General features: G+C 39.5%; 1 protein-coding gene across 1 annotated transcript in view; it reads right to left on the minus strand.

The window, feature by feature from the left end:
• The window catches only part of glra3 (glycine receptor, alpha 3), a 48496-nt gene that overhangs the window by 11505 nt on the left and 13623 nt on the right, over positions 1–23368 (minus strand). The window contains exons 2-5 of the mRNA XM_055158267.1: positions 13276–13403; positions 12984–13051; positions 2048–2271; positions 358–440 (exon numbers count right to left, since the gene is read on the minus strand). Of these exons, the coding sequence (XP_055014242.1) occupies positions 358–440; positions 2048–2271; positions 12984–13051; positions 13276–13403 (503 nt within the window). The remainder of the gene's footprint in view (positions 1–357; positions 441–2047; positions 2272–12983; positions 13052–13275; positions 13404–23368) is intronic.

A 23368-nucleotide genomic window follows, 5' to 3' on the forward strand; every position in this document is an offset into this window, starting at 1 on the left:
AGCATGCTGAAGTTGTAGCATGCGGATAGATTCAGTAGTAGTAATTGTAGCAGTAGAAGAAGTAGTAGTAGCAGAACCTGACGTTTTAGGATAGCGGTAGTAGTAGGAGTAGTAGTGGTAAAAGTAGCACAAATAGCAGTAATAGCAGCAGCAACTACAGTAGTAATAGTATTTTTAGTTGCAGTTTATTATTAGGATTCCTGTTAGTACTGCAATTTTTGACAGAAATAACACACACATATATATATAATACATACCATTCAATGTAGTATGTACTAGGTCAGTGTAGATGTTATCATAGTAGTAGCAGTAGTAGCAGTAATAGTATTGTATATGATGTTGTATGTTGGTACTCACAGCTCTCCAGTTGCATGATACAGGTCTGAACATCCATAGGAAAGTTTTTAAGATCCATGGGGCAGGATAATGTGAGCGTGAGCCTGTAAGACAAAACAAGGGTGCAAGATCGTACTTAAGATTGTGCATAATTGTGATATTTAATTTAAAACCTAAACTAAAAGCATGTTTTTACATTGGATGCACTGGATTGGACTCTCACCAAAATGTAAAAGCAGTTTTGAGTGTCTGGAAAAAGCCTGTATCATAATGTAGTTTCCTCATCAAAAATAGACCTGGAGTTGTGTTTAGTTTCATTCACACATGTTTACTTGTGATGTCATTCAGTGGTAATACAGAAAGCACTCCTCATGTTTTAAAACTCCCCACCTCTCTCAGCCTTGGAATTGTCATAGTTTGAAACTCCTGCTATTGTTTTAGCCTTGTTATAAATTCTTTGCTTCTTGGTGCATCAAAAAGTGTTGTGAACTTTCCATGGCAATCTCAACTAATCAAAGGGTAAAACATTTTAAGGAATCAATTTAAGGTACTTTTAGAGTATTGTAAAATGAAGCAGTTTGATAAGGCTCAAAATGCTCTGTTCCACCTTGTGATTCCATATAGCTTTAAGGTTAAGTCCTACCTTTTACCATTTGTTAAAAGGGCCCATCTCATGAAAAATAACTCTTTTCACATTGTATCTTATGCACATATACAAGCACAATTTGAGTTTTGGAACATCCATTACACAATAGTTATGAAATCTTACTGATTTCTTAGAGGCAATCACAGACCAGGAGCTATGAAAGACCGGCTATTGCTCATCCCCCCGCCCGTCCTGAGAAAGCACAGGCTCCGCCCTCCAAACATGACGTAGGCTCTGAGTGAGCCACCCTTCCTCTGCCCATCTGTACAGGCTACCACTATACATCAGTGGTCATAATGACTGAGGTGTAAGGTGTAATCGCAATTTTGTTATCGTGCAAAAGCACTGAAGACAACTTACGCCTTGCTTCTTCTGTCGGTATGCCAAATAATTTTGACTTGCCATCACAACCAAATACACACTTTCTCCATGAGGACATAGTTACAAAAAGCTTGTTTGAAGCGAAAAATAAAGATAAATAACGCAGAACAGCAAACATGTAAGGTGCAGACACAGGACGATGTGTGAGTGGGTGGAGGCGGGGCGGAGGCGGTGCAGCGGGGGAGGGGGCGGGTGCAAAGCACTTTCTGCTACGTTAAACGCGTTATAGGTGTAGCTGGCCGCGTCATCATTGTAGCAGGCTTTAGAACGTTGTCACGTGTGGGAGGGTGGTAAAAATATGCTGCAATTTGTTTAAAAAAAAAAACGCAGAATCATTCTAAAAACCACTTCGGTGACATATACAAGGCCCACACATCACTCTTAGAAGGTAGAAAGCTCTGAAAAGTTGATTTTGCATGAGATGGGCCCTTTAAGTAGAGTGCAGTAATTCCAGGCTGAAATTATCCACATGATTCTAATATAGTTTAAAAACACAATGGAGCACTTCCTGTATTACCACATGACAAAAAAGTGTTTTCTGTTTGAGAGAAGAAGTCAGCCTAAATATGCAGGGTTTGTGTCTTAAAAGTGTGAATGAATGAAAAGGCAAATTTGAGAATGTTTTTGATAAGGAAACAACATTATAACATAAATTAAAAAAAATAGTGTAATATTCCTCCTCACCTGATGGAGTAGAGCACGTTTCCGTTCTTGAAGATGCGCAACAGCTTGTTGTCGGTGGTGACCTCGTGGAAGTGCGCCCCCTTCTCGTTGGCGAAAAACAGGTCAGGTTTCCAGATGGAGTCCAACATGGAGGGGTCCAGATCCAAGGAGTCGTCAGGGTACTCGCTGTAGGCCAGACGGGGGTCATTCCACTGCTGCCTCAAGAAAATGTTGACCCGGTAGTCCTGGAAGAAGAGGAGACAAGGAGAGACAAATTAAAGGTTAAAATATTATGCTATTTTCAAGACAAAACACAGAGCGCAAAATTATACACCAAAATTTTTAGGATAGTGCATAATTGTGACATTTAATTTGAAACCTAAACTAAAAACATGTTTTGTTTTGGATGTTTATATTGCACTGGACTTGACTCTCACCACAATATAGAAGCAGGTTTGAGTGTCTGGAAAGTCTGCCTTAATTTGAATGATTTGGATAATTTCAGCCCTGGATTTGCCTCTACTCTATCTCCACTGAACCAATGGTTGCTTGAAAACTACCACTACATGACAGACAAATAATAAATAAAACGCTCAAAAATGTGTGAATGAAACAAAATGTATGTTTTTGATGAGGTAACGAGGCTTGAAGCTCAGAAGAATGCTTTTTAAGTAATATAGAATCTTTAAATACAGTGACATAAACTTTTATTAACTAAAAATGTCAGTGTGAAGAGTAGGAAAAGACATTTAGAAAACTATGTGTATTGTGACCTTTACGCCATCTTTCAGGACATTATGACATCCTTGAATCCTTACCATAGGTTTCAGAATGATGAAAAAATAGCACTGTTGCCATAGTGATTAACAATGCATGTAACAGGAAGCTGAAACCCATGAATAGTTTAAAACAGAGTTGAAGGACAGGTCAGACTTCTATGGGAGAATTCACTGTTTAACTGTCCTATGTTGACCTGGTTTATGGTTAATATCAATGAAATTACAGGGCCTATTCACATGAAACAAAAACTGGCACAAAGTTCAATCTCTTCTCTTTCCACATGAACAATTTAAGGTGAGAGGGTCATTTTCACGATAGCCAAAACCAAATGAGAATGGGTCTGAACAGTCTCTGATACATACTGATGATATAGACTGCTGGTACCATACAAGACTTGGACTGAACCAGGACTAAACCAGTGCAAGCTTTGAACAACCCACAAGAGGTCCAATGTCCAAGCCAGACTTAAGGAACTGACCACTATAGATGGCCCAAACACTGAACTTAACAAGGACTAAACCATTTCTAAACCAGGATTAACCAACAGGAACTGGAAGAGTTGCCCTGGCAGAGCAGCTATATCACTCTCACTTCACAGCAAGAACGTTGTGGTTTGCTTCCCAGGTCGCCTCTCTGCATGTTCTCCCTGGGCCTGGGTGGATTTCCTCCAGGCACTCCAGTTTCCCCTATCAACCCAAAACATGCACCAAAGGTCAAACCCTCCAGGTGAATTAGTCCTGACTGCTGACCAAAATTAGTTCTGATCTAAAGATTGGTCCCTAGGTGCTGCACTACCAGAACTCATCCAGAACTAAAGCCCCTCTGACAGACCCTGACCACTGCACACTGTAAACAGCCCATTAGCGTTCTGGAGATACTTTGACCCAGTCTAGTCTTGTTGCCATGGTCACACGCCGCAGGGACAGTTCATTCAAGTAGCACACAAGCACAGAGGACAGGACTGAATAATTCCTGATGTTTCAGAGTCAATTATTCACTTGAGTTTGGTCCCTGTCAGTCACCATTGCAGATCCTCCACAATAAAAGTCCTTTACAGCAGCACAGACGTAAACAAATCACTTCTGCTTACAATGGGTTCAGGGGATGAATGAATACAATCAGTTATTTTCAAATCAGTTCTAAATAGAAAATAGAGCTAAACAATTTTGGGACAAATAACTGGGATTATAGGTGTAACTTCTCTATTTAAGGTCCGCCACCTGCTTGTCTAAACAAAGATATTACTTTAGCTAGAATGTTAGGTAGTTCTGAAGGTATTCAATAAGGGTCCAGTTTTGTACTGTTATTGTTTTTAGTATCAAAACTAGTATCTAATTTTGATACCAGTTTGTATAATATGAGTATTGATATCTTCAATAACTCTGCTTCCATCTCAGTAACAAGTTTAGTAAAAATAACAAAATGTTCCCTAATGTAATGAGCCAAAGTGTGGTTTGATTCAGATGAGACTCATATCACCGTGGAAACACTTTGATAACACGTGAATATTACATTGGTTTGCGCATTAGTCCTTATTAGAGTCTCCACATGAATTATGAGCAGAGCTCGTGTCCTCAGGGTAAGTCTAAATGAGTCACTCACTCACTGTCTGTACCGCACACATCTGCAAACAGAGAGAGATCTGTGTGTCCAGATACCACATCAACATGCCCAAATACAATAACTTTCACCGATCACACTTCTGGATTTATTCTTAATTACAAAAACACTGGACAAATCCCATTTATTTATGACATAATTTGGTGTTTTGGTTCTCTATAATCTTTCATATAATCTTTCATTCTTCTTTTAGGCCCCTTGTCTAATACATTGCCATTCCCCAAGTATGTGAAGGTCACACATTTCTGAATGATTAAGTAAAGCTAATGTGACACAAGCAACCAGATGAAAATACCCATTCACATTTTGGTTGACCTTTTTGAAGTATTGACTGAACTAAAATGGTGGGGTTTGACTTGCTCCACTGTGGCACCTGCTATTTCCCAGCAGTCTCCTGTTAGGTACTGACCAGACCCATCCCTGCTTAGCTCCTGACAACAGATGAGGTAGAGCATTGACAACCTGATAATGCCATACTGAGGAAGATTCCAAGTAAAGCAATAACATCACCATGGAAACGTGATAGAAAAGCTACATACAGTGCACCTTTTAGGCCATAAGATTGATATGTAAAACGTGTGGACTTATCATACCTATTACTATACATATATAAAATCAGTACTAACAGTAACACCACATAAAACAGTCGAGTCATATTTTTTTAGAAGTTTGGGCAACTTTCCTGAATCTAATCTGATAACAAAGATTGGAGCTGGCATTTCCACAAGTACTCAAACCAAAGGGCGACATATTTGGGACCGCTACGCTTTAACTTCTGCAGGGGGCAAAAACAGGTCTGTATGTTTATACCTGTGAATGAAAACATCGGACAAATATTACCCAGAATCCCATGCAGGATGTTGTATATGTGCATATTATTCTGCACTTCTGCCTGAGTACACAGCCTGAAGAGAGCACGCGGTGAACCAAATGAGACCAAACAGGAGGGATGTGGCAGAGGACAGAGAGAGAAAGAGAGAGACAGGGGGAGAGAGTGTGAGAGAAAGAGCAAGAGTGGAGAGAGAGCAAAGAAAAGAGAGAGAGGAGAAAAAGAGGGAGAGAAAGAGGAGAGAGTGTGGGAGAGAGGGGGAAGAAAGAGACAGAGAGGAAAGAAAAGAGAAAGAGAGTAAGAGAGAGTGCGGGGGAGAACGAGAGAGGGGAAAGAGAGAGAGATGATGAGAGAGAGTAGAGCGAGAAAGAGTGAGAGAGAGAGAGAGAGAGAGGAGAGTGTGAGAGAAGGAGAGGGATGATGAGAGAGAGGAGAGAGTGTGGGAGAGAGAAGGGGAAGAAAAGAGAGAGGAGAGAAAGAGAGAGAGTGAGGAGAGAGTGTGGGAGAGAGAGGGGTAGAAAGAGATGGAGAGGAAAGAAAAGAGAAAGAGAGTTGGGGGGGGCGAGAGAGGGGAAAGAGAGAGAGGAGAGAGAGTAAAGAGAAATAGAGAGAGAGAGTAGAGAGAGAGAGAGAGAGAGAGAGAGAGACAGAGGAGAGTGTGAGAGAGAGCGAGGGATGAAGAGAGAAAGAAGAGAGGAGAGACAGGGGAGAGAGTGTGAGAGAGAGCAAGAGAGGAGAGAGAGAGAGGGAAGAAAAGAGAAAGAGAGAGAGAGGAGAGAGTGTGGGAGAGAGAAGGGGAAGAAAGAGACGGAGAGGAAAGAAAAGAGAAAGAGTAAGAGAGAGTGGGGGGAAGAGCGAGAGAGGGGAAAGAGAGAGATGATGAGAGAGAGAGAGTAAAGTGAGGGGGATGAAAAGACAAAGGAGAGAGAGTAAAGAGAAAGAGAGAGAGTAGAGAAAGAGAGGAGAGTGTGAGATAGGGAGAGGGATGATGAGAGAGAGAACATCGGGGAGACAGGGGAGAGAGTGTGAGAGAGAGTAAGAGAGGAGAGAGAGGGAAGAAAAGAGAGAGAAGCAAAAGAGAGAGAGAGAGGAGAGAGTGTGGGAGAGAGAGGGGGAAGAAAAGAGAGACCGGAGAGAGAGGGAAGTGTGTGAGAGAGAGAAAAGAGAGAAGAGGAGGATGGGGGGCTCTGATGTTGAAGAGTCATAGTCACAATTATAGTCTCCTATGATGATATTAGAAACACTTTTTCTAATATCTTCATAATATCAATTTGAAGTAGTTGAATATTAGATTTTCTGACCCCAAATCTCAACTAATGTTTACAGTTCGCCATCAGATGTATGAACTAAACCAGGACTAAACTGGGGCTAAAATAGGTCTTAATTAGGACTAAATCAGGGCTATCTAAACCAGGCCAACCGGACCTGGCCAACAAGATGAATTCTTGCTCTGTTTGTGATTCTCTCATGAAAGGACATCTGGTCAGACTCCTGCTGTTGTGACTAGACCTGGATTACCAGTGTTTCGGAAACTGGACCAATCACGGTGCGGCATTGAGCCAAAGGTGAAGCGCCCAATTTAATCAATACAAACATGGACTAAATCACAAAACCAGGGCTAATCCTAAACTAATACTGGACTACCAACACCGGATTACACAGCTCCAAACTGGTCCGGATTATGACTTCGTATATGACAACGAACAACTCAAGCGCACTCATAAAAAAATAATCAGATCACATTTCTGCATAACTGACCTATTACACTGATGCCATTTTTACACCACATGATGCACTTAAACCTCATTATAACTGATAATCCAGTGTTCCATTGATTTACAGAGCCATAGAGCAATTCACTGCCCATCTCAGCATCACTGTCCCTCTTCTGTCTACAGCTTTACTGTGTGTCTCTGATGTAATACAGTTATCATCGCTGAGTGCATTTCCTTATTGTTCACTGAAGAGGAAAAGTAAAAATGTAAGATATGCTCCGGACTGTACCCTGACTCACTGCATACATACATGTTCATATACACTACATATACTCTTATTGTTTGGGGGCATCATCTAATCTGTCTCTAACTATCAAAGACACAGCTCTGTCCTTATATGACACTTAGAATGCTACTAGGCTGTGTTTAAAGTTGTCTGACCCTGTTTAGTCCTGGTTCAATCCTAATTTAATCCCACTGTTTATGTGGTGTGAGTTCAGCCTTCAGTAATAATACCTCTTTATACTGTTACGTTAAGAAAACATTGCTCTGCGTTTGACCCATTCTTCAATGCCACTATCTGCTTAACACACACTTTGAATAAACTTCACAAAGACAAGTGGATCTGGAACTGTATCCTGTCTCCCTGATTTCAGAGGATGTGATTGACAGGCAGATTAACCAATCAGAGACACACAAGGTCAGTTCGCGTCAAAAACCAACATTAAAAAAGAGACAAATCTACATAACTTTCACGCTCTCTGGTCTGGTTCCAAACCCGTCTGCATTCAAACAGCAGAATGTAGAAGGGGCTGGCTGGTCAGGAAAACTGGCTGGAGCGTTGGGCGACCACGTCACCCATGGACACAGATATTGGACTAAGCCTGGTCAGGAGTAGGTTTGTCAGAAGTACCAGTAACAAAACTAAAGCAAGTAATGATACAAAAAAAAAGTCATATTCACAGGACATAAATGAAGCTTTCCAGAATAGATTTAGACTGATCTAAAGCTGTATCAGAACAAGTATAAGAGCACAAAGACTAGGGCTACGTTTACACTGAAACAAATCACTGTATCACCGTATCACTGTAACAGAAACGATCTGCATCCAGACACGCTGTTTCTGTGTCCGCAAGCCTTCCCTATCCACACATCTCTGAGCATATCTGTTTACGTTTTACAGAAACTAAACTTAAAACCGCATGGCTAATTTGCATAAACTGAGAGCTCAAAAAACAGCTCACTATTGTGCACTGATGCCGTTCAGCTTGTGTCGGACTAAAGGACATGACTCAGTGGATTATATATGTGTTCTTTCTGTGACAGAATGATGTTTTGCTGATGGTGAGTCTGTTCTGTGCTTCTATCACATTAGAGATGGTTCATATTAAACTTTTCAGAGATTATATGTCTGCAGGTGGTACGCATAGACCGTATACATGAATGGACATATATTTTAGCCTCTTTAGCGTTTTGGCGATGAATTACTTCACTGCGCATAGACCTACATCAGCGTATCAGCGTTTTCAGGCATCCACACAGTGCCAGATCAGATCCATACTCTGATAAATTCGTGGGAGCTGGCGGCACCAGATCGTTCCATCTCTGGAGCCGTTTTCAATCGGATTAGTGTGGATGAACACTGCATCCACAACGAAAACAACTCGAATACGTACTAGTGTGAACGGGCCCTAGTATACACCTATGGAACAGAATAACAGAGGGATTATACAAATATAACACCACAAGGTAATAAAAGAAAGAACTTTAGCCCTGATGAAGACCAAGTAGTCGAAACGCGTTGGCGTGACTTTGAATAAATTCACCGCAAATCAGAGTGCCTCTGCCATCATTTTTCTACTTTAAAAGAAAGAACTTGTTTAAAATCATATTCTATTGTTAAAATAAAGCCTGTTTAATATCATTGTGGTATGAAAATCAGCATTACTGAGTCTATTTATTAGTATTGAAATTGAATTTGAAAGTTTAGTATTGTGACAGCACTAATTTATACTTAAGTTATGCATTAATTGGGCTTTTTTAGAATTAAATTACAACTATATTACCATGATAGTCGAATAAATGGGCTTATATAAGACATTGCTAATGTGATTATGTGATAGTAAATGTTAGTGAAATGTCTGATAAAAACTACGAGAGAATTCATTTGGGGAAAACCTGAGTAAATCTGTCAGGAGGGTCAGCTGACATCACATCTGTCAGACTGAGCCAAAGGGCTAAACTACAGGGATGAGTGCTCTTAAAATATACGCACGGGCTTCACATTTGTCCTGGTTTAGTCTGGGCTTAGTCACGGTCTAGCCCAGGTTTAGTCATGGCTAGTACAGGTTTAGTTTTACTCCTGGCTCACAATCTTCTCATCTCTCCATCGCTCTTTCCATCCCTCTCTGTGATCTTTCTCATTATCCCCTCTCTCTACCCTTACTCTCACCACTCTTTCCCCTTCTCTTTTCCTTCACACCCCTCTCTTTTCTCTCTGTCTCTTATCTCTCCATTCTTCCTTCATCTCTTTTTTTCTCCCTTTCTCTCCCTTCTATCTCTCCCTGTGTTGATTCCTTCTCTTTTCTCTCCCTCTCTCTCTGTGCAGACTAATACCAACAGAACAGATTAAAGCAGATGAACAAATGAGAGTCCGTTCTAAGAGCAGTAAATCTGTTTAACCTGCTCCTCTCTGAACCACATCTACCACTTTTGTTTTCAGAGCTTAACTCAAACAAGGTCAGGCTTTTACACAGCACCCTTTTCTAGTCCTGGTGCAGACCTCGTCCATGGTTTACCTTTTGTAGTCATGCTTTGGTCCCATAGTTTAGTTCAACTTTAATTATTCAAACCCACTTATATGTTTATATATATGCAGTCCTGGTTTAGTCCTGATTTAGATCTAGTTTAGTCTTTGCCCTTACAAAGCCATTGCTGAAAACCACCTCTTTTCGTGAATGGACAGATGATAGCTGCACTAATTAGAGGAACACGTGTTCAAGTCAATTTCAGTAATGTGGGCCTCACTCAGACTGTGCCTGGTCCAGCTGCTGCTCCAGTGTGAAACCAGTCTCATGAGATGTGACCATCATATGAAGACCAGAGCTCTACTGTGCTGATGTGGTCACCGCCTTTGACAACTGAATAAGCGAGACTAAGGCTACGTTCAGACTGCAGGGCTTAACGCTCAATTCGGATTTTTTTGTGAAGTCCGATGTTTTTGCGAGGTCGTTCACATTTCCAATTAAATGCGACTTGTATGTGATCTCCAGTGTGAACATTAAACGGCCCAAATGTGTCCCGCATGTGCACTGGAGGACACGATGACATCAACCGCAGTGAGCGTGCTCTGTGTTTACGGAAGTTGTCCAAACATGGACGCAGCATTGAGCACCTGGAGATTTTAAAGTTTCTCTCGTACCAGAGCCAGAACATGAACAACTTACTTGTTGTAAGGAAGAGATTGAGAAGGAGAAGGACGAGGTTTTTGGCCGTGGTGTTTTGTGGGACAGTGGCAGCAACGTCCGTTGAAAGGAACGTGTGGATGCGGAGACGTAGCCAAGAGTGGTGAGTGGTGATGTGCTTCGCTTCAGTGACATGGAGTTCATTAACAATTTTCACCTACTTCAGCGCAGAATAGTGACGTTTGTGGCTTGTTGATAACGTGTAGGTCTGATGAATGCGCTTTGGTCGTTCAGACTGAAGTCGCATGTCAAAAGATCTGATATGTATCGGTTTCAGGACCACATATTAAAGTGGCCTAGGTCACATTTGAAAAAATCGTATCTGTGTCGTTCAGACTGTCATTAAAAGATCAGATACAGGTCACATAGGGGCCAAGTGTTCACCAGTAACTATTTGTTTATTAAGGCAAAAGGCTCTGAAAAAGAATCTGGAGTGCCACTGGAGCTGCACGTATTCAGTCTGAGCCTGGGGTTACAAGGATGAAAGGTGAAAACAAGATTGAAAAACAGCACAGATTTATGCAGATTCAACAGTCAACACTAAACTCTGCACATTTATAGATGTCATGATGAATGTTTCCAATGTCTCTGCAGCTGAAAGACACATTACACACACTGAAGATACTGGACTGACGGGAACATCCCCAAACTGGACTGTCGTGTCTGATCAACACCCCCATGCATTTGAATGAAAACGAGCAGTACAATTTAGTCTTGGTGTAGTCCTGGTTTAGTCTTGATTTTGTCCTGCTATAGTCCTGGTTTAGTCCTGGTTCAGTCCTGGTTTAGTCCCAGTTTAGTCCTAGTATAGTCCTTATTTAGTCGTAGTATATGTGGGTCTATATTTTATACATTTGGTGGATTATGTCACTACTTGAGCCTGAGAAAACGGGAGCAGATGGACAGGAGACAAAGGACTAATCCTGGACTGACACATGGCCCCAAGGAAACAAAGCTAAAGTCCCATATGATACTCATTGACATGTGATACTATACTGGATACTGAAGGTTTAACCCTGAAGTTATTCTGACTTCCACTTTTTTATTTGTTTTGTTTACACATGTTCCAGTTATCTGCATATAAGCAATTCGATTCACTGGATATAAGGTGATATTTCTACATTTGTGTTTAATTCCAGTCCACTCTTTTTTGAACAGTTCTAAAAATATGGACAGGTTATAGTACTGGAAGAAGAAAGGAATCTTGAAATACACCTTTTTTTTCTGTCATTGTCAGAGGTGCCAGTTGGAGTGTAGGGGGCAGCGTAGGGGCGGTCGTGTGTGTGAGCTCCAGTTATTATCTGTCAGAGCGAGTCTTCGTCTCAGCTCCAAATCTGCTATTCCTGTGTACGTCTGTCCAGTCGCATCTGTGTCAGGGGAGCTAGGACTAAACCAGGACTAAACTAGGACTGAACCAGAACTAAACCAAGACTAAACCATCTGCTATTCCTGTGTACATCTGTTCACCACAACTGGCAGGGGAGCTAGAAGAAGGACCAGGACTAAAACAGAACTGAACCAAGACTGAACCAAGATTAAATCAGAGCTGAACCAGGACTAAACTAGGACTAAACCAGGATTAAACCAAGACTGAACCAGGACTAAACTAGGACTAAACCAGGATTAAACCAGAACTGAACCAGGACTAAACTAGGACTAAACCAGGACTAAACCAGGACTGAACCAGGAATAAACTAGGACTAAACCAGGACTAAACCAGGACTGAACCAGGAATAAACTAGGACTAAACCAGAGCTAAACCACAACTAAACTAGGAATAAACTAGAACTAAACCAGGACTAAACCAGGACTGAACCAGGACTGAACCAAGACTAAATCAGAGCTGAACCAGGACTAAACTAGGATTAAACCAGAACTAAACTAGGACTAAACTAGAACTAAACAAGGACTAAACCAGGACTAAACCAGCACTGACCTGGGACTAAAGCAGGACTAAACCAGAAGTGAACCAGGACTGAACCAGGACTAAACCAAGGACTAAACAAGGACTAAACAGTTCTGAACCAGAAACAAGGCTAAAACGAGATTAAACCAGGACTAAACTAGGATTCAACTAGGACTGAACCAGGACTAAACCAGGTTTAAAGCAGAACTGCACCAGAACTAAACTAGGACTAAACAAAACTAAAACAGGACTAAACCAAGACTAAACCAGGACTGAACCAGAACTGAACCAGAATTAAACAAGTACCAAACCAGAACTAAAACAAGAATGCCTGCCAAGTCAGTTCAGGTGCAGCAGAAGCCTCCTCCTCTTCCGTCATATTCATCTGATCTTTTCTGTCAGCTTGAATTTCACACAACAGCCAAGCACTGACATGGTTTTATTGACGTAACTGGACAAAGTCAGTGATGTATTTTTAAAAGCAGTGTTTTACACTGAAGGACTGGAAGCTGCACACTACTGCACTTGGCAAAAGTTTGATTTCTCAGCTCACATACCAATCCAGCTTCTGTCAGGTTAATAAAAATATCCAGTTCATTTTACTTTAAACAAATGTTGAAATAAAAACCCTTTTCTTTCTTACCATGGTGGTCTCAGCGATGGAGCCAAAACTGTTGATGAAGATGTTGCAGGACACATTGACGGGAGGGCCTGCAAGAATCAAACACACAAACAGTTATAGAATGATTTGAGCATAATAATCAGTGAATAAGTGACAAGTGACAAAAGCTCTATGTTGACAATATTAAGTGATTTGTGTTTCTTGTTTGATATGAAAATCTTGTCTCCTTCTTGTGGACCTGATCTGGAGTTTTGTCTCTACTGATCATGAGAAAGTACAATGCAGCTCATATATAAAAAAGGTTGAAGTTTACCTTTAAAGTTGGGTCTGATGCGAGCGTCGTATCCAGACGTTCTTCCCATGAGTTTGTCCAGGAAGTCCGAGGGGGACATGGGGACTTGCCGTGAGCGAGCACTGTCCAGCTCCTTACACCAACAAACACTGTGTAGAAACAAGAGAGGAGAAGGAGGAGAAGGAAAAGTCAGTTTATTTGTTTGTTTATTTGGATCCTCATTAACTATCATCAAATTGACTTCCTACTCAAGTCGACTAAAGACATGTCCTGTTTATTGATCAATACAGTGGTTTTATATATCATCCATGCATGTATGAGTAATCAAGAGATCACTCCTGGTTAGAAGTACAATCCAGTGTAAGACTTGGCTCACAAGCCTACATCACTCATGCCCCCGTACAGCAATTTACCATACATATACAGAAGCATGATACAAAAAAACAAAATAAAAACACACTACTGACCCTTGCTCCCATTGGCTGACACTGGAATATTGTTGCCCCTCTTTCTGTAAGTGCTGCTGTGAGCCCCATCATTTTGGTTTTAAAATGTTCATATTAACCCTCTCTACATGATCCCGGTGTTTTTATTTCACTATTTTGTCTGTTAAAAAAAATCCTATTGCTTTTATATTCATATTCATATTCAAATAAAATTTGAGGAGGTCTGGTTAAAGAAAATCTCCTCAAGCAGACGTCCAGGACATCATAATGTCTAACCTGTGTAATGCTGGTGATACAGAAGTAGCCTAGTTTTATCAATGTCTGAATGTATGAACAATAGACTGTCAAATCAATGACAATACAAGTTAAAAACATTTCAACAAAATCTACAGTGAAACACACAGTAGGCCTACATTAGATATAGGGCTGCAGTTTTAGAGAAAATAAATAATGGCTAAATTGTGCATCTTAAAATTGCTTAATTTCAGGAAAAAAAATAGCAGCTTGAGTTTCCTTTTTTCTTTAGCTTTCACATCTCAACTTAACAGTCTCAATACATTTTTCAACAGATATCTCAAAACCTCTCTTCTCTGACTGTGTCTGCATTCAGAACTGTGATCGCCTTAAATGCATAGATTTGATTGACTAAGTAGCGACACAATTGGTTTGTTTGTTCCTTGGTCCATTAATACAGTGGTGTAAAGTTTAGACTCTTAACTAAACAGACCCTGTTCAATTGATTCAGCTCATAAAATGAACTGCATTTAGCCTAGTGTAAGATATGCTACAGTTGGACTGGCTTGAAAATCGCTCCTAAGCATCGCCAGCTTCATCTGAGTAGAGCTGGATGCTATGGTAACATCACACTTAGTTCACTTCTTTACGTCTATGATTGTAATGTGATAGAGCTTTGAAAGGTGACAGCATGGAGAACAAATAGAGGTGGGACAGAAAAGCATCAAAAATAAAAGTGAAAGTCTTTTCGGTGAACGTTAGCCAGTCTGGCGCCACCTAGTGCCTCCACTCAGTTTCATTTCTCTCCAGCGACTAGGTCAGGAATCAAAAGACAATAGACTGTTGGCAAAAACCCCAGAAGTGCAAGTTCGGGCACCAGCCAATCAGCGAAGAGCCATATATTCAGTTTTGTCAACGATTCCCGAGATCGAGGATTTAAAACCGGAATAAAAAGAATGTTTGGTGAATTTCATCAAGGGGAAAGATGTTATTGTCCTTATTCCTACGGGATTTGGAAAAAGCTTAATATACCAGTTAGCCCCGTTAGCGGCGCATTACATACGTGAATAGCAGCGATTGATTAAATGATAAAAAGTACCTGCCTACCGTCGAGCGATTGAATTCTAACACTGTGGTTTGTAGAAACCGGCTGATGAATCGGGCTAGGTGAACATAGCATTTATAAAAACAAAGTGGTGACCTTAAGCATGCGTGTGCAGTTCATACCCTGTAGAAGTGTAATGCCCCCTCTTTAAAAAGATCAATTTAATTCATGAAAGTGTAGATTAAATGAAAACTGGATTTTTTTTTTTTAAACCTTTGCTTTGAGCAGGCCTGGATGAGGAATGATGTTGTACACTTTATATTATGTAGATGTCTCTAAATGTCAGTTAAAGCTCGCTGACCCCAAAACCTCTCTGTGTTTGTCATTTGGGAAAATACAGGAGCTATTCCAAAAATGAACTATGTCTCACCTCTGTCTCTTAAGCCCAACTCTTCTCTCCCTCTCTCTCGTGTCTGTCTGCCTCTGTTCTCCCTCTTCCCTGTCTCCCACCCTCTTTTTATTTATTTAATTTCCCTCTTTTCTTTCTCTTTCTCCTCTTCCCTTACGTCCCTTTTCTTTTTCATGAATCTCTCTCCCATCTTCTCCCTCTCCCGTTTCTCAGGCACTCTCTTTCGCTCTTCTATGTAGCTATCTACCTCTCTCCCTTCTTTCTCCCCCACTCTCTCTCCTTCTCTCTCTTCTTAGCCATACTTCCTCTATCTACCCCCTTCTCTCCCTCCTCTTCTCCCTATAGTTCTCTCTCTCCCCCTCCCCTCTATTTCCTGTTCTCCCCTCACTGCCTTTGCCCACTCCTTGACCACCCCTCCTCCCTCTCTCCCTCCTTCTATCTCCTCACGTTCTCTTGCCCCTCCCTGTCTCTCTCTCTCCCCCTCCCTGACTCCATCTCTTCCTTTTTCTCTCTCTCTGTCTCGCTCTTTTTCTCTTGTTGCTTTCAGGATCACAGAACTTGCCTTTGCCATTTCAGACGTGCTACATCACCCCAGGAGACCGCCTCTAGACCTGGATTTCCTGGACTCAAAATAAAGCTGTTTGTACATAAAGCTTTCCTCATGCTCCTGCCACTGCTCCTGTCACTGCTCCTGTCACTGCTCCTGTCACTGCTCAACTGTTTTGGCATTCACACGATGATAAATAACAAAACAAATACAGACATTGTTCAATATGAGACCACAAAGGAGTTGACTTAAAAACAAGGGCTGTGGTAAATAAACAAAATGTTCTGAAACTTGGTTTGACAGATGAGCCAAACAGAAGGGGCTACACAAGGACTGAGAAAAAGTACTGGAAAAGAACTCAACCAGGACTAGACCAGGACAAAACCAAGACTACAAACCATCTAAACCAAAACTAAACGAGGACTCAACAGAACCAAAACTCATTAGGAAAAAAAAATTTGGAAAAAAATTAGGGGGAAAAAAAAATATATATAATAATGAATATTTAAACCAGGATTTAAAGGCCCATACCTGATATGTTTTTCTTAAGTGTTTGAGCAAAATGTCTCTTGCTCCAAAAAAGATATATTGTATAAGCAGCTCTTGAGGTCAAAATACATGGCAAACAAGAAAATCTAGTCAAGTTAAGGTGATTTGAATTAAAGAAAATTTTATCATGATTTGAATAAATTTAATTTGACAAGTAAAACAAGACTTTTGTACTTAAAATATGAAAACACATCTTGCTACACTTAAAATAAGAAAAACAACTTTTTGCACTTAAAATAAGAAACAAAATCGAAAGTTGCTTGAATTAAGAAAAACAAACTTGTTCCATTGGTAGATAATTTTACTTGTCAAATTGAATCTACTCAAATAAAGTCCAAATGTTCTTAATTTAAGTAATTTTAACTTACCTAGATATTGTTTTTTTCCAGTGTAAGTCTGCTATGTTATGTCGATTATAAAAGATTTTTTAGAATCAGGATGTGCACATTAATATGGTCCAGGCAAAACTGCTCTGGTCTCTGAAAGTTGTGAAAAGCGCTCGCAAACTCATCATGGTGAATAATTAGGATGCTTGGAATGCACAAGGTAAGTGAGGAATAACTCTGAACTTTAAAATGAACAATTTTTTCATGTACAGCATCTTAATATGAACTAAATAATGTCTAAACTCACACTAATGCATGAGTTAAACTTAAACCAGCCCTATATATATTAGGACTAAACTTGAACTAAATGAGGACTAAGCCAGGATTAAATTGACTTAATGTGGTTATAGTGAAATGTCAACATACAGTAAGAGGAATTGAGTTAGTGGACACTGCTCTAGGCCTGAACCTGAAAATTTATATCTTTTGACCACATTTCTATTTCCAAATCAAAGTTTAGCCCAAGGTAAACAAACTTTTGTTCAGAAATAAACAGCGTCCTTGTACACTTTGTAACAAGCTTTTAAAAAATTCATGAGCTTTTGAAAATCCTTGGACAACACTGAAAGTAAAGTTATTCAAGTTTAGAAACTAATTCCAAGAACTTTCCAATTTCAGATGTTATTATTATTATTTTTGAACTACTTAGCAACGCTTAAGTGCTGCTAATTTATCTCATCATAGATAATAATGTGCAAACTCTTATATAATTGAATTGAGTTGTTAGCAATGCAAATGTGATCATGTAAAATAAATCTCCCATGACGGCGGAGTGAGCGTTAGCGTCATGGTTCACTCGAGCTAATGGCTAAAGGGCGCTAGCGTAAATAACAACATGCTACGCTAGAGTAGACTGCAGAGACATGTGAGAGCTGTCGGCCATGTTGGGTGAGTCAGGTCATGTGTCATTTTTATAGTTGTTAAAGCGGAGATGTATGTGACGAGAGAAGATGAAGCCAAATGTCAGTTGTCACAGGTGCCATATTGGTAAGGTTAGATGCGTGTGCAGGCAGGGAAAGTCAGGTGCCATATTAGAGAGGTCGGACGTTGAGAGGTCAGTGAGAAGTCAGGTGCCATATTGGTAAGGTTAAAAGTAGAAGTGTGCAAGCAGTGCACCTGAGTCATGAGATGAATCAGATGTCAGATGCTGTAGACTGTAAGACTCCAGTGGTTTCAAGGGGGGGTTTATTGTTTTAAAAAATGCTATATTTGGCAAAAACAATGTATTAACATCTTTTATAAATTTCACTTTTGTTTTTGATGCTCTGAGTATCCCCTCCCTCTGCTCTCCGTGCTATGTCACTCCCCCTTCAGAGTGCTATCACAACATAATCAGCATGCATCCCACTAATGAAACTACTGCATCTTGCATGAGGTTTGTCAAATTCATGCATCACGAATTTTAGACTGAAGGTCATCGCGCAATGCATACTGGGAAGGATTTTCCGAAAAAGTGAGCTTCAAACCGCCATGTTTGATTTCCCAGTGGGATGTGTCTATTGACAAAGCCAGTCTTTTCTAGTCTTTTGAATCATAACACTTTTGTTTCTGGTTCTGATATTGTCATATTTTAGTTATGGGATTCGGACATCATAAGTGTGTGATTGTTGGATGTCCTAACAGCAGAAAACAGGCTTCGGAACTCCATAACATACAAAATGTTCGCTGCAAACTTGGGATGATTTAGGCAGTCAAAGGTTACCTTTTTTTGTCCTTCTTGTGGATCAATCCTGTCCATCGCCTTCACCTTTCACTATGTTTCTATTCCATTGGGAAGGGAAACTGTTTGAACAGAGGTTTGCAGTCGCACAGATCTGATTCTCTTTTGCTTTTATGGAGTTTGCAAACTTCTGAAACCCTTTTCTCGAGCTGTTTTCTGCTGTTAGGACATTCAACAACCACACAATTATGATGTTCGAATCCCATAACTCAGCTCAATTTTTGGGAGGATCCTTCCCAGGATTCGGAGGATCTTTCCCATAATTAAATTACTGAAACATTTAGAGTAACAAACCTGCACGAGTTTCTGCAAAAACAACCATTTATACAGAAAACAAGTACTAGGAAACAATGCCTTTGTTTTTTTTTGTTTTTTTTTAACATATAAATACCAAAAAAGAGACAATATCCCAAGTTCCGGTGCTTCTCATCTAAATTTGTCACAAGTTTTGTAGACACAGTTGAATCTCCAGCCAAGCATTTCTCCTCTGTCTAAAACCTAAAATCTAATCTGCTTAAGTCCCACTGACACCACGCTCCTTCTAGTCAAACTCCTCTTTCACTGCATAGTTTGACTCATTTTGATGACAGTTATCCCTCTATCATGTCCCTCTATTACTTGATCATTTATTTGTATGAAGATACGTCACTAGTCTCGATATATTGCTTTCATTGTTTGGATCAGTGCATTGTTTTTTATATTTATTTATTCACTATGTAACTTTTCTGGTGAAGGTGGTGTGCCAGTAATTTACCAGCCAGTATAGTAATTTAAAGAATGCAAAATAGATGGTTTAACATGAACATACTTTACTTTAAATCTCCATGGAAAAAAGGTGGCGAGTTCACGGGGCAGACCTTCCATCAGAAAAGTTACATGGTGCACATTTAATTTGTCAAAACTACTCAAATCAACATTAACATCTTCTCTTCAAATCATTTTAACTCATGGTCTGGACTTTAATTTTATGCCAGTCACTTTTTCATCAGCAGGGGGCAGCGTTCAGGGCACATTAAATCAAGAAGGCATCAATTATGAATCATCTTTCCGATGAATCTGAAGACATTTATTATTAGTTTGCCTTTGTCACAACAGGTCAGCGCGTCATGTGGCACCAGGATATTACATGAGAAAGATGATTGGAGCTAAATAATGCAAAAGGAATATGAAAAAGTGTACCTTTATCTGTAAAGGAAGTAGGTTTAAAGGTCCAAACCACACAAAATGGACTCTTTGAGCTTTAAGCCATTTTATAATGTTCTTAGTTTCTCAAAAACATACTTGGAGTTGTGTTTTGTTTCATTCACACATGTTTGACTAATATTATTTTACCTTTTGTTTAGTAGATAGGAAATTACTTGGAAATAATACAAATGATACTAGTAATGATTCTAGTAGAGATGTACACGGTGGAGCACTTCCTGTATCATCATGACATCACACGGTAGATCAGAGTGTTTTCTGTTTGACAGAAGAACTCAAACAGAAAACAATCTGTTCCACCTTGTTTGTGTTGAACATTTGTGTGTTGAACATGTGTGAATGAAACAAAACAACATTATAACAGATCAGAAAATAGTGTAATACATATGAGCACAAGGGTATCATGTATTATAAAAGCTAAAAGTTCTCATGACATGGTTTTCATGTATGTTTTTCTAATTATTGCTTATAGGATAGTAGCTGTAGTAATTATTTATCATAATTTTACATAATTGAAGTTTCAGGTGGTGAAGAAAAGTTGAACAATAAAAGTTCAAAATGACAGGAAGTAGGAATCCCTCTTTATATGTCATCAGTACACAAAATTCCACATCTGTATGGTTTAGTCCTGGTATAGTCCTGATCTAGTCCTGATCTAGTCGAGATTTAGTTCAAGTTTAGCCCCAATTTCAATGTGGTGTGAACACAACCTAAATCTGTATTAAACCAAAAGTAATCCAAGACTAAAACCAGGACTAAAGACAGGCAAAGAGAAGAGGCTGTGATTAGCTGACAGTGAAGGAATACATGTCTTCTTGGATAAAAAAAAAAAAAATCTTTCTTCCAACACTTTTTCCTCTATGTTTGTTTACCACAGCTGCACTTAAACCTCAGAAGACCTTGTCTATGGTAGAATCCCTCTGGGCTGACACATCTGGCAGTGAAACAAACAATTCTATTCACCACAATGAAGACCACAAAGTCTGATATTATGCTAAAATAGGCCTATAAATACTACTACTACTACTACTACTATACATTAGTGTTGTCATGATACTAAAACTTCAAACTTAATTTTAATACTAAGAAATAGACTTGATACTCAATACTGTACTCCATACTGTATTCCAATAACAATACCAATCATTTGAATGATTTCAGTTCTGAAATGTCTCGTATCTATTAAACAAAAGGTAAAAAGTGGCTGTTAACCTGAAAACTACTGCTTCATGACATCACAAGAACAGAGCATTTTGAGTCTGGAAGATGTAGACAGACTAATAATAAAGGACAAAACACAACTCCAGGAATGTTTTTTAGGAGGTTACAACAAGCTTGCAAGAGTCAATTTTGTACAATATAGAACCTTTGTTTTAATAAAGGATTCTGCATTATATTCCTGGTCCTGAAATTGTACCTGTATAGTTTAGGTTTTTGCACAAGCTGAGTGTGATGCTGCAGCTTGTGTGAAGACCAGAGCTTTGACTCAGGTCCAGTTCATTTCAGTCCAACAGCTGCTCCACTGTGGCATTCAGAACTGCCTCAATGACCAAAAAAAAGCTTCTTATAAAAGACTAACAGACTAACCCAGAGCATCTAAAGATTTTCTGAACGAAGGTGTGTGTGTTCACATACAGTAACAGGGGGCAGGTTCAGTCTGAATGATAGAAAAGGTAAGAGCTATGGACTTCAAACATGAGTGACTGTCAGTCAAAATCATGAAATATACGAGGAATTAAAATAATAAAGAAGCCAAAGGAAAGTTAAGACAGAGAAAATAAAGAATATTTGAATATCATACATCAACATATAGAAGAAGGGTCAGCACCATGGACTGAATGAACGGCACTTATGTCTGTGCGAAGCAGTGTGTAAAGATGCACGCCTCATACATATGTGTGTGGCTACATTTTTGTTGTCAAATCTTCACAAATGCTTGTAGCTTGTATTTAGTGAAATGCAGTATAATTTATGCAAGTGTATTCAATCGTAATCATTGTAATCAAGGTATAACCTTCATAAACTGCAAGCTTTAAGTATCATTCCTCTTTATTAACCTGTGTACTCTGATATAAAAGAATACACACTTCTCCATTCCTCATCTGTCTCTCCCTCTAGCCGCTTGCTCACAGCAGCTGGATTCTCATATGAGATTGGGCAAAGTATTGTCTTTTTATCTTATCCATGAACTTAACCTGGTCCACTGCAGGTTATGAGTTTAAGGTGTGTTACAGGGTATCCCCAGGTTTGACTACCCCAAATTTAAGACTTTTTAAAGACCTTTTTAAGACCACTTAAATGAAAGTTAAGACCAACATCACACCCATTATGTGGGTGAGAAACACCAGGTCCAATTCGAATAATGACCAACTAACTACTATATCTAGAATCTAAGAGCCACTGTGGATTAAACCTACACTTCCCCATGATCCATCCAACATCTCCCTCCACTCTACTGATTGTGTACTTATTGCCACCGCAGGCGCCAGGAACCAAAGTATTGTTTACGCATATTCCAAATTAAATGTTCATTCACATTGCACGATTTCACATTGTTGTTTTTTTCCTCCCTCCATTTAACATTGCACTGCAGCCCGGTAGGCTAAATAGGCTAATAAAATTTAAGATCTTTGTGAAAAAAGTAAGACTTGGACAACATAATTTAAGACTTTTTAAGGCCTTAATTTAGGAACATAAAATTTGAGACCTTTTTAAGACTTTTAAGAACCCGTGGCTACTCTGTGTTACCATAGAGATCTACCCTGATAGAAAGTGATCTAGCTTCTTAATACCACTAAACCAGGGTTAACCCCAAAGCTACCTCTCGAATCCAGCTTCATAATACAGGCCTCTGGAATAGTCTTTTTTGGCGACATTTTCTTAAAACTACAATATGCAACTTTATTCTTAAATGGGTAAATTCTGTTGTTTATTCAAATCCAGAGCACTGTAAACTCCACCTTAAAAGACCTATGGCAGATTTTTTTACCCCATGTATCTGAGTAAAATTTGTCTCACGCCAGTACAGATATATTGTGTAAGGAGCTCTTGAGGTCAGAATTATTTTCCATAATCAGGAAGTACACAATTAGCACGATAGGTGTTGTAAACATTACCATGATCACAACCTCCACTCTGGCCTCTGAAAGTTGAGAAAAGTGCTTAAAAACTCATCTCAATGAATAATTAAAATGCTCCGACTGCATAAGGTATGTGAGAAACAACTTATGACCACTGCAAACTTGAACTAATTCTGTTTTCATGTTTATAAGTCCGTACATATCTGGTACAGCGCCTTTAACCTTAAATAAACTTGCTCCTATTGCAGTTTGAAAATCAGGTACCCTATAGCTTTAAATGGCCTATATTTTCTGATCTATAATGTTGTTTCATCATCAAAAACATACATAGATTTGTGTTTTGTTTTATTCACACGTTTCACACACAAACCTGCACATTTAGGCTGTGTTCTTTTCTCAAACAGAAAACACTGCACCTTGTTCCACTTTGTGATGTCATGTGGTAATACAGGAAGAGCTCCACTGTGTTCTTAAATGCCATACACGTTCACTTAG

This window comes from Boleophthalmus pectinirostris, unplaced genomic scaffold, assembly GCF_026225935.1.
Source record: "Boleophthalmus pectinirostris isolate CB_2022bp ecotype Guang Dong unplaced genomic scaffold, ASM2622593v1 HiC_scaffold_22, whole genome shotgun sequence".
Classification (NCBI taxonomy): domain Eukaryota; kingdom Metazoa; phylum Chordata; class Actinopteri; order Gobiiformes; family Gobiidae; genus Boleophthalmus; species Boleophthalmus pectinirostris.